This window comes from Pseudopipra pipra, chromosome 2, assembly GCF_036250125.1.
Source record: "Pseudopipra pipra isolate bDixPip1 chromosome 2, bDixPip1.hap1, whole genome shotgun sequence".
Lineage (NCBI taxonomy): Eukaryota > Metazoa > Chordata > Aves > Passeriformes > Pipridae > Pseudopipra > Pseudopipra pipra.
Window position 1 is genome coordinate 85,212,874 of NC_087550.1, and position 12,406 is coordinate 85,225,279.

At 38.7% G+C, this 12,406-nt stretch overlaps 1 protein-coding gene across 4 annotated transcripts in view; it reads right to left on the reverse strand.

The window, feature by feature from the left end:
- Positions 1–12,406, reverse strand: part of LOC135409976 (cohesin subunit SA-2-like) — a 56,980-nt gene that overhangs the window by 24,783 nt on the left and 19,791 nt on the right. For all 4 annotated transcript variants that reach the window (XM_064646192.1, XM_064646190.1, XM_064646191.1 and 1 more), the window contains 2 exons: positions 8,735–8,833; positions 6,636–6,715 (listed from right to left, as the gene is read on the reverse strand). In XM_064646192.1, the coding sequence (XP_064502262.1) occupies positions 6,636–6,715; positions 8,735–8,833 (179 nt within the window). The remainder of the gene's footprint in view (positions 1–6,635; positions 6,716–8,734; positions 8,834–12,406) is intronic.

Sequence of the window (12,406 nt, forward strand, 5' to 3'; positions counted from 1 at the left end):
CAGGTTTTGGTGGACTCCTTGAACATGAAATTCCCTTCAGCATATATTTGCAGTAATAGGACATATAGAAAGTGCTCTGAGTACACATTTCATGAAATCACATAAAGGAAAATATTTATGCTACTCATTCAACCATCTACAAAACTGGGGAAATGAGTAAAAAATGTGTTTATTAATGTTAAACAGTAAGAAATTGAAAGACGTAAAATGGTGCATTAGAATATATGAATAAGCATTGGTGTGTCCTGTGAACCTATGAATGATCAAATATATTAAACTTCTGCAAGTTTAACAAGTGAGAGTAAAACAAAGAATGACAACAAAGAGCACTTACAGGAATAAAAATACATTATATATCAAGTCTTTATATTAAAAGACTATGGGGAATTTACAGAAATAAACCAGCAGTCTGACAACGTTTCTTTCATTCTTTTCAATGTCAATCTATTATTTAATTCTTTTAAAGCACTGATTTCCATGAGGATGTCTTTGCCATTTTCTCTCAATATTTTTTTTTAAAAACTGTGGATAGCTTGGAAAAGAAGAAATTTCTATACAAATATACTGCAATCTAGATTGAGCTAACACAGAATCACAGAACAGCTGAGGATGGACAGCACCTCTACAGATCACCTAGTACAACCCCCTGCTCAGAAGAGGATCAGCCAGAGCAAGTTGATGAGGGTTGTATCCAATCAGGTTTTGAATATCTATGAAGTCAGAGACTCCACATCTCTGGCAACTTGATTCAATATTGAACCACTGCCACAACGAAAAACTTCTTCCCTATGCTTAAATGGAATTTCCTGTACGAACATGCCAGACAAATGTACACATTTTTTATATTTGAATTTTTATATTCTTTATATTTCAGGTTTTCTCTTCTTAGCACATTTATGGAAACAGTGAATGCAATACTTGAATGTCTCTATTTTAAAAGAATTCTTTGCCTAAATTGTTCAGATAGCTCAAAGAGTTCAGCAATGTGCTTGCCATTTCTCTGGGTAGAAACTGAGGACTCTGCCTTTACAGTACTAATGTAACTGCCTTTCCACAGAAATTTTCTATCCTTAGGAAAGGACCTGGCAGTCCTGGTGGACACCAAGTTGAACATGAGCCACCAATGTGCTCTTGATGAAAAGCAGGTGAATGGTATCCTAGCCTGCATTAAGAGTGTTACCAGCAGGTCTGGGGACATGATCCTTACCCTCAGCACTGGTGAGGCCACACCTGGAGTGCCAGGTTCAGTGCTGGGCTTCCCAGTAAAAGAGACATACTGAAGAGAGACCAATGAAGGGCCACAAAGATGATCAAGGGATTGGAGCATCTCTCCTATGAGGAAAGGCTGAGGGACCTGAGACTGTTTAGGTTTCAGAAAAGAAGGCTCAGGTGGATTTTATCAATATGTGTAAATATCTGATGGAAGGAGTAAAGAAGATGGAGCCAGGCTCTGCTCAGTGGTGGCCAGGACCAGAAGCAACAGGCACAAACTGAAACACAGGAGGCTCCCTCCAAACATCAGGAAACATGCTTTTATTGTGAAGGTGACAGAGCACTGGCACAGGCTGCCCAGGGAGGTTGTGGACTCATCACTGTCAGAGATACTCAAAAGCCATCTGGATGTAGCCATGAGCAATATGCTCCTGGTGGCCCTGCTTGAGTAGGAGTTTGGACCAGATGACCCTTCTAACTTCAGCCATTCTGTGACTTCTGAAATATCAACCTCCTTGGTTTTGACTTTGTCTTCTAAGAGGTTAGGAATTTGTCCCATTTACATTAATCTACAGTAGTGTTATTTCCTCAAGACATGCGTAGGTCAAATGCAATAGTTCTGGCTGCAAAGGAAGCAACCCCTGATGGAACAGAAGCAAAGGTGGGGAGAAGAATCCATTTTCTTTGCAGCACTGACAGACACTCATGACACCACTTGAGCACCTTTTATCTTTTTGTTTCTTGAATGGGAAGGAATACCTGTGTGTACTACCACTTTTCACATACTGTTCAATCACTACTCTCTGTGATACACTGAGGTTTATATTCATAACTTCCATACAAATGAGTGCTTAGGCATTTTACTAGTCTCTGGAAGTAGCAGCACTCGACTACATCTGCCACCACCTGCACTAATGCTACCACAGTAAATGAGTGCCTTTCTTTCTTACATACATAAGCTGTTCAAAGAATACTTCAAATACAGCAACAACACTGCTGCAAATTTACAGCCCTCAGAAGGCCAAGCAGCATATAAAGGTTAAGCCAGAAGTTCCTGCAAGTGTTTAGGTGCCTAAAAATAAACAGGCATGGCCTTCCACATACCAATGTCATGACATACCATTTTCTCTGCACTTCAGCACGACCATGTCACAAAGAAGAAGTTGGGATACTCTAGAGGGAGATCACAGCCTGCTTTTGTTCTGCATATGGCACTAGCTGAAAGATTTCATATCTGCTGCTTTTTGTTTCATTTTGCAAGAGGCATGACTGCTGGAGTTTCCTGACTTGGGCAGCACTGTCGCTTCTATCAAGAAAAACCATTAAAATCACAACAGTAAAATGAAAACACACCTGATGCACTTCTCAGAGTTTTGCCACCCTACTCTGTTTTTAACAGCTGTGCAGGGAAAGATCTGGTACACATTATGGGGACACTGGCAATCCCAGGTATAGCATCTCAATCACAAAAGAATCAGTCCATTTTGCATTTAAAATTAAGTCAAGTTAAATATCCAAATCTGACAATACATTGTAAAAACAGTATTTGTGCACTGAGCACTATCAACCAAAAAATACATGTTGAAGCTGTTCTAATGTCTGCAACAAAATTTTAAGTAGAAAAATTGGCTGATTTGTTCTGTTATCTCATTCTCACTCCCCTGCTGTCATTGCAGGTATTTCAGGACACACTTTGGTGATCAGCAAAGTGATAACATGGTTGCTACTACAATATAACAGTAGTCCTTTCCCATCACTTTACAATAGGATTAGCCTGTTGCAATATACTGTGATTATGCTGTGACAGACCGATGTGTTTTGCATTTAAAACTCAGTTTAATTTCTAGTTACATTTAACTAATGTAATACAAAGTCATTTTCCCCTATGCTATTTACATATTCAAGCTAATTGTAGATTTGTGCTCCTACCCGTACCCACTTGTAACCTTCCCCCATACATCTACCTAATTACTTTTGCTGCTCTTTTCCAAAATCCCTCTACTCTTTTAGGTAATTAAGCACACAAAAATTAACAGAATTGTCTAGCAGTAGACACACTAATCTAAATTGCCTCCTAAAAGGCAATGTTTTCAGTAACATTCCATGGTCTCTCACTGTCACTCATATTTTCTCCCTCTATCTCCTTTCTAGTTCTATTCCCTGTCAGATCCTTTGCAACATTAATGCTAACAATTATGCATAATTCAGTACCATTAATAATTTCTATTATGCTAAACCTCATATGTTCATTTCAGTTTTAGGATCGCATCATGCTTTGTAAATACAGAAATCCTCTAGCCCAAAAAAACCCCAGAAATCTACTAGTCCAAAGACATGGCATTCAATTGAAACAACATGCAACAAACAAGAAGAAAAAAAAAATCTCAGCTCACAGAGACAGACAAGAAGAAAATACAAATATGGATTTGAAAAAAAAACCCAAGTTTATGCATAGCAAGAGGGTTTTGAATCAGCGCTGGGAATATTTTTTAATAATGTAATACATATAAGTCAGTTGAAAAGATCGGTGTTTCCACTGTCTCTGTAGCTAGCAAGAGAGAATATAAAGGCCAGCATAGTAATTTTATGGGCCAGTAGTACAGAGTAGTCAAAGTATATTCCACAGGACTGGAATGAAGTGATGGTTAAGAGATGCTCAAACCTGCTATCAACATACATGGAGCACAGCTCTGCTGCAATTGTGAAACATCTTAAAACAGCTAATTGGTGATGAGGTCTTGCTACTATATTCACCCAAAAGACAATTATGGAAGCCAGTAAAAGCAAGTTACTGACACAGTAAATTTTCCCCAAGAAAAAGCACCCAGTGGACTAATAGGGGGGAAAAAGCTATTTCTGGCCTTGTTTCTTGCCAATTCCCGTCATAAAACAACAAAATATTTATTCCAAGATTAGAGACATGTTCTAGAGGTCAGTACCTGACCAGTTAACATTATATTATTTTTTTTAAATGGTTCCAATCATTTTTTTTAATGATTCCAAATCGAATATAGGGAATTTATCAGGTAGAGATTTTTGCCAGTAGCTTTAAAAATAGAAACTTGATCTGAAAGGTCTTTCACATCTCATTGAAAATGCAAGTTGGGCCACTAGAATACAGTTGCCAAATTTGCAGATGACAAAAATGAGTCATTCACAAGAGAAGCCAATACAGCATGACAGAAATGGCAAAAGATTTAATTACATCAATGCATACTAGTAGACATGCCATTTATGCAAGCTGTCATTTATTACTCTATTGTCCCTTCTAAGGCAGGGGAGTTGCTGTCCCCAACCCCATTTCATGCTTTACTGCATGTATCAAGCAGCATTACTGCTCAATATCCAGATACTGGGTTTGAGCTATGAGACACAACTATTTGAAACACAATAGCTCTGAATGTCTTTGCTTCTGCAATGCCAGTAGCAAGTCCTTTCTGCCACTATTGTAGGAACTAAGGCATCAGTTTTTCCCTGCCAGAAAAACATCTTGATGCAAGGCTCTTATTAAGAAGCCTCTACATGTGACTGTCTATATTGTCTGCATTCTCTTCACACAGGTTTTACAGACTGGTCAGTACTAGTCTTATCAAAGAGAAGAGCTGTCATTGAATTTGCTTACTGAGCCCCCAGTTCCCACTTCCATCACTCCAATAATTAAGCCAAATCAGCAGGGCTCAGAGTAACTGGGGGGTACAGTGGAAGACAGGAGGATGGCTATGCAACAGATGAGCAAAAAGAAAGAAAAGAATGTATTTGCTAGGCCTCTATACAGCCTAATTAAAAACTATTTCAAAATTTATTAATTTTACTTAGGAAAACTACATTTTATGATGGAAAAATGTCATTCAGAAAACTTTAGAAGGCATTTATTCACACTGAAAATCATATTTAAGCAAAATTAGGAAAAAAGAGCTTCAGGGAAAAAGAAACATTGATCAAACTTTTATAGCTGCAGCTTGCACTAATGAGAATATGATCTCTTATAATAAAGCCAGAGATGATAAACAGCTGCAGTGCCAATATAGCTCTTGTTATTTCAGATACAGAACAAGAGCAGCCCTAAGTGGTGTTTGGAATCTTTGTACTTCAACAATGGTGAGTTGCTCTTCCTAGCACAGGGACACATTACACATGGACACAGCATTGTGCTTTGTTCCAACAGCACACCACAGGGAACCAAGGGATGTAAAAATGGACATTGTCAACACAGAAACAATGTAACCACAGCTACTATCAGTGAGGCCCAAACAACAGTCCTACCTTCAGAAAAGCGTATTGTGTTCACAGCATCATATGCTGCTCTGATGTGCCTCCTGAAGGGGGACTGGAGAAATGCCACTCAAACTAGTAGACTATAAAGCAGCACTTCAACATACAAATGTACTTGAAATTTAATGTAAATACCTGCAACACCATATTAATTGGTCCATTAAGGTTTACGTGCTGAGCTATCAATGACTAATACTTCTGTCTTAAATGGAAAAGCAAATCCCACAAGGCTAATGGACAATGTGTCATGCTGTACATGGAAGTTAAGCATCTGCATCAGCTGAATCCAACGTACACTCAGAGACAGAAAAGATACTGACTTCCAACATCTCAACTGTATTACCAATGAGACGGGAGTGAGGGTTTTATTCACATTTTGCTTTGAAAAAGAGGGACAGAGAATTTATTCTCCACATGTTTTGCAAATAAAGCCATGTCTAAAATAAACATGCTGCTCAAGGATATATCAGAATAAGATTCTGTAAGAGTAAGTCTAATTTTTCCCCACACTTCCAGCTTGCCATTATCCTACCAAATCTATGGCTGGGAGGTAGATTTCCCAAGAAAACAACTTTTCTGTTAGTTTTCAACTTCAGCAAAACCAAAATATCATACACTTCATCATTTCTTGCTGGTCAGTCTGCTGTGGGCTCAATGGCTCCAGATTCTCTGCCATGGAGTCAAGAATCTGAAAGTCCAAATTCTATCAACAGCCTCAAAGCTCAAGGCCTCCTGCATTAGGTGCAGAGACAGGGAAGCTGGCAGAGTTCTCCGAGCTTCTGGTCAAGGCCTGGCAACCCTAGGACAGAAGATGGGGTGGGGACCCCATATTCAGGGGGAACTTCGTCCAAGAGAGGCAAATGCTCTATTTGAGAAAAGCCAAAATGAAAATGTGGCATTTCCTTTCAAGACGAAGCATAAAGACATAAAAATGTAGTTTTCAGATTGAATCTCAGCACAGGGGTTTTCTTAACAATGGTATTTCCCACAGAAAGAAAATGCCACATCTTGGGCAGCTTATCTGTAACTCATATCCTGCCAGTAGCAACTGTTTCCCAACAGGTAACTGATTACAGGAAGACTCATTAGGATTGTATCTACATCTTGTTGCCATTAAAACAATACAGTAAATTAAAAAAGAAATTATTTACTGTGACATAAGCATCAAGAGTTTCATGGCTTGAACTGCTACTTCATGGTCCTTGTCCAGAGGCATGGACACAATTCGATCCTAATGGATGTAAAATGACAATAAAAAGATGTAACATGGTTTGTTCTCAATAAATACGTATTTTTGCTACAGCTAGATCATCTACACTAGTACAGCAGAGATTTATTTTTATTTCGGCAGCTATTTCCTAAGAGACATAAGGCAACTTGATTACTACCAAGTAGTTCCCCAGCCCCTGAAAATTAACAGCATGTTAATTTTTTAACTGAATTAATCATGCAGTAATATGATATTTTTTATAGATGTAATGTATGCATTCACAAGAAATCAACTACAGTCTACAAATTAAAAGTGACTGACAACTTGTTTCTAAGATGTTACTATTGGCACTTCAGCATGTTAAATGAAGGTAAGCTTCAAATTACAAGCATTATATAATCAGTTTCTCCCATCAACAGTGAAGTGCCTGTACCTACACATTACAGAAGCCAGTGCCTTGCTAGAAAGATAATTAGGACTTAAGTCATAAAGGCACCTCCTGGAATAGCAGCAATATTCCTGACCTCCAAAATGCACACTATTGTAACTTGGTACACATGCAAACATCTCAGAAAACTGGGAATTTTCCTGTCCCGTGTAACCAAGAACTTGCACACCTCAGTGTAGCCTATATCTTTAAGATATATTAAACCTTTAGACTTGCTTGACTGGGGACTAACAGCTTTCTCATTTAACATAAATCTCTAGATTCATTTTACTTTGCACATTCCTTTTTCTCACAATTCAGTTGCAAGGTGTGTTAAATGCACAAATCCTGAGTTCGAACACTCAAGGGTAACAGAGATAACATGTGAAACTCACTCTTGCAGGAAATGGATTCATGGTTATAGGATTGCATTCCCCATCACTCAGAAAGCACGATTTAAACTTTGAAACTTGTATGTTGCCTGTAGCTGTTTGGGTTTCTTTCACTTAGAGGGGAAGGAGTTGTGTTTGGGTGGAGTTTTTTTGATTGGGGGATGGAGTTTGCAATGATCCATTTACATTGCATCCTCCACACAGAGGGAGCTTGCAGTACAGACAGACTGGAGCTATTTCATCAGTCTTTATTGAATACCAATCCTGTGGTTACGCAGCTTGCAGCAGACAGAAAGATAAGGGACTACCACATAATCATTTAAATCAGGGGTCGATCTTAGATAGACAAGCTTCAGTCTGAATAATTTATTCTTAAGATAGCAATATTAATCTATTTCTTGTTCTTTGAGGATGTGCTATAGGTATTTTTCACTATTAGCAACTGCTTAGATATACAGATAAGCCCTGCACCTTTGCAAAAAGAACACAAATTAGCACCACATGCAGGCATTGATTATGTACTGATGCAGAAGGACTGAAATATCAATCACATCTTGAGCTTTCTTATTCAAATACTGAAAAGGCCCAAACTCACTGGGATAAAAGTAGCTGACAAAATCATTACCAATTTAATCCAAGCCAGGATTAAAAAAAGTAAAGGTCTTACTTCTTAAATGAGTCAGGATGTTGAAATATGATAAAGGCAGTGTACAGTGCCAGTGCAGCCACAAAACACTCTCAAACTTACTGTGTATCACCTGACTTGATCAGAAAGGAGATAAGGGATCCTGCTTCAAGATTCATACTGACATGGTAGATCAAGAGAGAGCCATTCCCACATCAGTGTGATACATGGACAGCCAGTCCAATATCTACAAGGTTAACCCATTATCTGGGGCAGCAAAAAAAGGGACCTTCAGCATATGAAATTGTCATCTGCCAAAGATCCTGTAAAAAATTTGGGCCATTCTGGATGAATGGTGGAGGTAACTGACCATAGTGCATGCTAACACCATTTTGTGCATAAACTAAAGTGAAAAGGAATATTCCACAGAAACAGAGGGAAACACCCCTGCAAAATCCCTTCATCCACTCAGTCAATCAGGCTGTTTCTGCAGTTCCTGTCAGTCAAGACAGTGGGGAGATCAGCTCTGATCAAAACATTTGACCTTGTGTATACACCTGGCCTAGACGTAAAAAAAACAGCAAACAGTAATTTACCTTGAATCTGCTAGTAAAGAGATCCATCCTGGAAACAAGTTCTTTTCTGCTATAAATTCCCTGCAGTCCCAGAAGACACTTCAACCGCACTTCAGCTTGCTACAAGACAAAGACAAATAGGCTAAGAGTAAAAAACATGTATCTTTGTTATTCACTACTGGCATTTCTATTATGTAAATAAGAGTTCTTTGTGGTGCCTACAGCAGGCTATCCAAATGCTGCCTTATCTCCTTTATTAGTGATATCAGTACCATCTTGTTTGTGGTATACACACTTGTCTCTCTCTCACACACACAGAGGAAGCCTGCAGTGAGCCAAACTTAAAGGTAACATCAAAGTTTGTGTTAGGCTCCCTAAGAGTCAAAGAAACTCTCACAGACCTTGCAGTTAATAAAAGCAACAGAATGCAAAAGATACAGGGATTGTGCTATTCATCTGTTAAAGATACAAAGACAAGAGTATGGGTGACCTACTTAATACAACCAGCACTCTCCCATACATCAGACTTTGCTTGCTTCCTTTCAGCTGTTGTCTTGGACAACTGTTAGACACAGACAAGGACTCCAAGAAATTCTGGATTACTCTGGATTCCCAGAGGAAGAGGCACGCTCTAGAAACGCACTGGCTTGCTATTGTGGGTTCTTACAGAGTTGTGTTATGCCTTTTCCCTATTTCTGTTTTACACTAGAACACTGTATTTTAAGCATTCTAAGAAAAGGGTTCCTTTGAATTTGGCCTAATTAGTTAATTTAGGCTAAACATATTTATCCATGCAAGGTGTTATTTCATATTACTAGTACTGTTGCTTCATGGACACCTCAAAAAGAAGTCTTTTCCTTATCCAGCTTTTAAATTATCTCATGCATATTGCTACATCTTTCAAATGACAAAGTTTTAAATAGCATTAGGAAAGTAATTTTTAAGATCCAACACAGAAAAATGACCGTGTTCTGTAAAATTATAATGCTAAGGATATCAGCAGAAACACTTAAATGAACTGCAGCCTTTGAATCAGTTTCTTTATATTTCTTTCTTAATTCCTCTTGCTAACAATAGCAGTAAGAATAATCAAGGAAATCCAAGAAAGGAGACCACCTACACATAGGCTATCCATTGCTACAAGTTCCTGTTCACCTGCTTAGATGGAAAGCCAAGGATGATACCCAGTAGAAGGGTTTGCCAAACAGTTTTGCCTTTTGCTAGAAATATAACCCAAAAGATCAACAGGTAACAACGTACACTGTTCTTTAATCTGCCCATAATACACCAGCAGTACTTACTCTATATTTTACTTAAACTTTAAAGTCTCTGAGGAAGAGACCGTTGCCTGCTGCTTCCTACAGCCACAGGGGCTCCGCAGCACAGAATTCACTCACAAACAGTCCCAAGTTGGTACCCGTCCCTGCACACTGGCACGAACTCAGCTCAGCCAATGTACAGCAATCTTGGCTTCAGCTGCACTCGGTTCTTTTCCACAAGGCTTTGCTTGTGAATAGGGACTGAATTCGTGCTTGGAGAAAAGGAAAGAAGTCTGCAATGGCTTGCTGAATATAGCCCTTGGTATGTAGCGAGTAATGTCATTTGTCAGTCAGGTGGCATTCAAGTGTGGATCTGCAGATATAAAGTTTAATACATTAAAGTATACCATCTCCCTTCTAAGATACCTGTTCCCACCTGAAAGCTCTCAGTCATAACCCTTTATGTGTATGTTTCTTTTAAGTGTTGAGAAAATTAACTCTAGTAACTAGAAACACATAACTACTTCTACTCTGACTACCTCTGCTATTTTCCTATGTTTTCATCTACATTTTCTCCTTCTCAACCACTTCCCCTTTTCCAGATTCAACATTCCTCACAGTTTTAGAAGAATGTGAAGTAATTCTGAATTATCAATTTTGAATTAACTATTTCACTACTTATCTTCAGCTCCTTTCAACACTAATATTAGCAAACACAAACACCCAGCCACCTTATCTCCTTGCCAAAATACCTGCCTGTTCAGTCTTCCAAAGATGTGACAGAGTGAAGGCGAATTATGTAAGCACATTTTCAGAATACTCTGAACACACACACTGTCCCTCAGCTGTACCATAGCATATTTCGACCCTGACCCGCAAACAGACTGGCAGAAAACAGCAGCAAAGTGGTGGGCAGCTCTGACCTCAGAGAGCTCTACATGGGCTCCAGCACTGCTTAGACACATTCAGTTATGAGATTTCAGCCCCACCACTATCACAGAGATGGGGCCACTCAATAAACCTTACAAATACAGGCTGGGAGTTGGATGGTTTGAGAGAGTCATTGAGTCATTTTTTACTCCTCAACACCCCCCAGGTTATAAACTGGGGAGATCCACTTCTGAATTATTCCTCAATAGCAAAGACAATCCACCTGTCCTTTGAATAAAACAATTTAAAAAATTGCCCTCCCCACAAAAAAAAAATCCACACATATGAGCAGAAAACCATTTGAAGAAATAAGTATTTCAGAAGTAGCCAGAACCATGGGATCAGTTTCTACAGCCATGTTGGACAGAAGGCAAAACTAAAAATGCTTTCAATTTCCTGAAATTTGCCAGGAGGATCCCATAGTCAAGACACAGAAGTTCGTTTCAGCAGAAAGTTCCTGTTTCCATGGGATTTCTTTGAGTGTTTTTCACAGTCTAATGAGAAAACCTCAACAACTTGCCCTGAAGTTCCAGATAAAGCTAGTCTAACATAGTAGGAGATCCCAAGTGTTAATCTCCATCCTCTCTGCCTTCCTGATTCCTTTTCCCATCCTTATTCTTCATTGTCTTGATTTTTCTATCTTTAACTCAGAGCTTTTAACATAGCACTTCCCTTCAACACCTGCTGCTCAAATCAGCATGGGTTTAATTGGATCTGGATACTGATTTAGGTACTACATATTCCCTTGGAAGAACAGTAGAGCCTCTGAGTACAAGGCAAGGGCCTAGGTTTCACAAATGCAGGTGACTGGGCTTATATATAATATCCAACTGCAAACAACTATCAGAATTATTATCAGCTGTTCCCTGGTCTTCAAAAATAAAAAGTTAAATTATTTCTGGCAGATGAATATAAACTACTTGAAAGCATATCTTTATAATGCTGTTCCACAACTCTTATTGGGGCAAAGAGAGCTTTTCACATACAATTTTGAGCATCTTATTTTTGATTTTGAAGAATCTTCTTGCATCTAGAAAATAACCTTTCATGTAAAAATATAATGTTTAATATCAAATTATAACAGCAAAATGGTATCTCATGGGGAAGAAACATTGATCATCTTCAAATAAAAGACTCTGGAGACAAAAATGTTAATTTTATACTTACTTCCCCCTCCTCTCTCCCCTTTAAAGCCTCACAAATAACTGAACTTAATCTCTGTTTACAGCACTGTAGATGATCCTGGCCAGGTTTTCCCCCATCCTTAGAATACTTCCGTGGTTGTTCCACTCTGGAACCTAAATTATTTGGCAAACTTCTCCGTAATATATACTAAAAGAAAATTGGCTCTGGGAATTAGCAGTTTCTTGCTGCCCACCCCCAGCAAGATGGGACAAAAATGCTTATTAAGGAGAAGTAGTGGGAAATTACATACATATGTATATAAAAGCACTGCTGCCCCTGCTGATGCCAAAAATGCCCTGTTCTCCTTTTGAAATCAGGT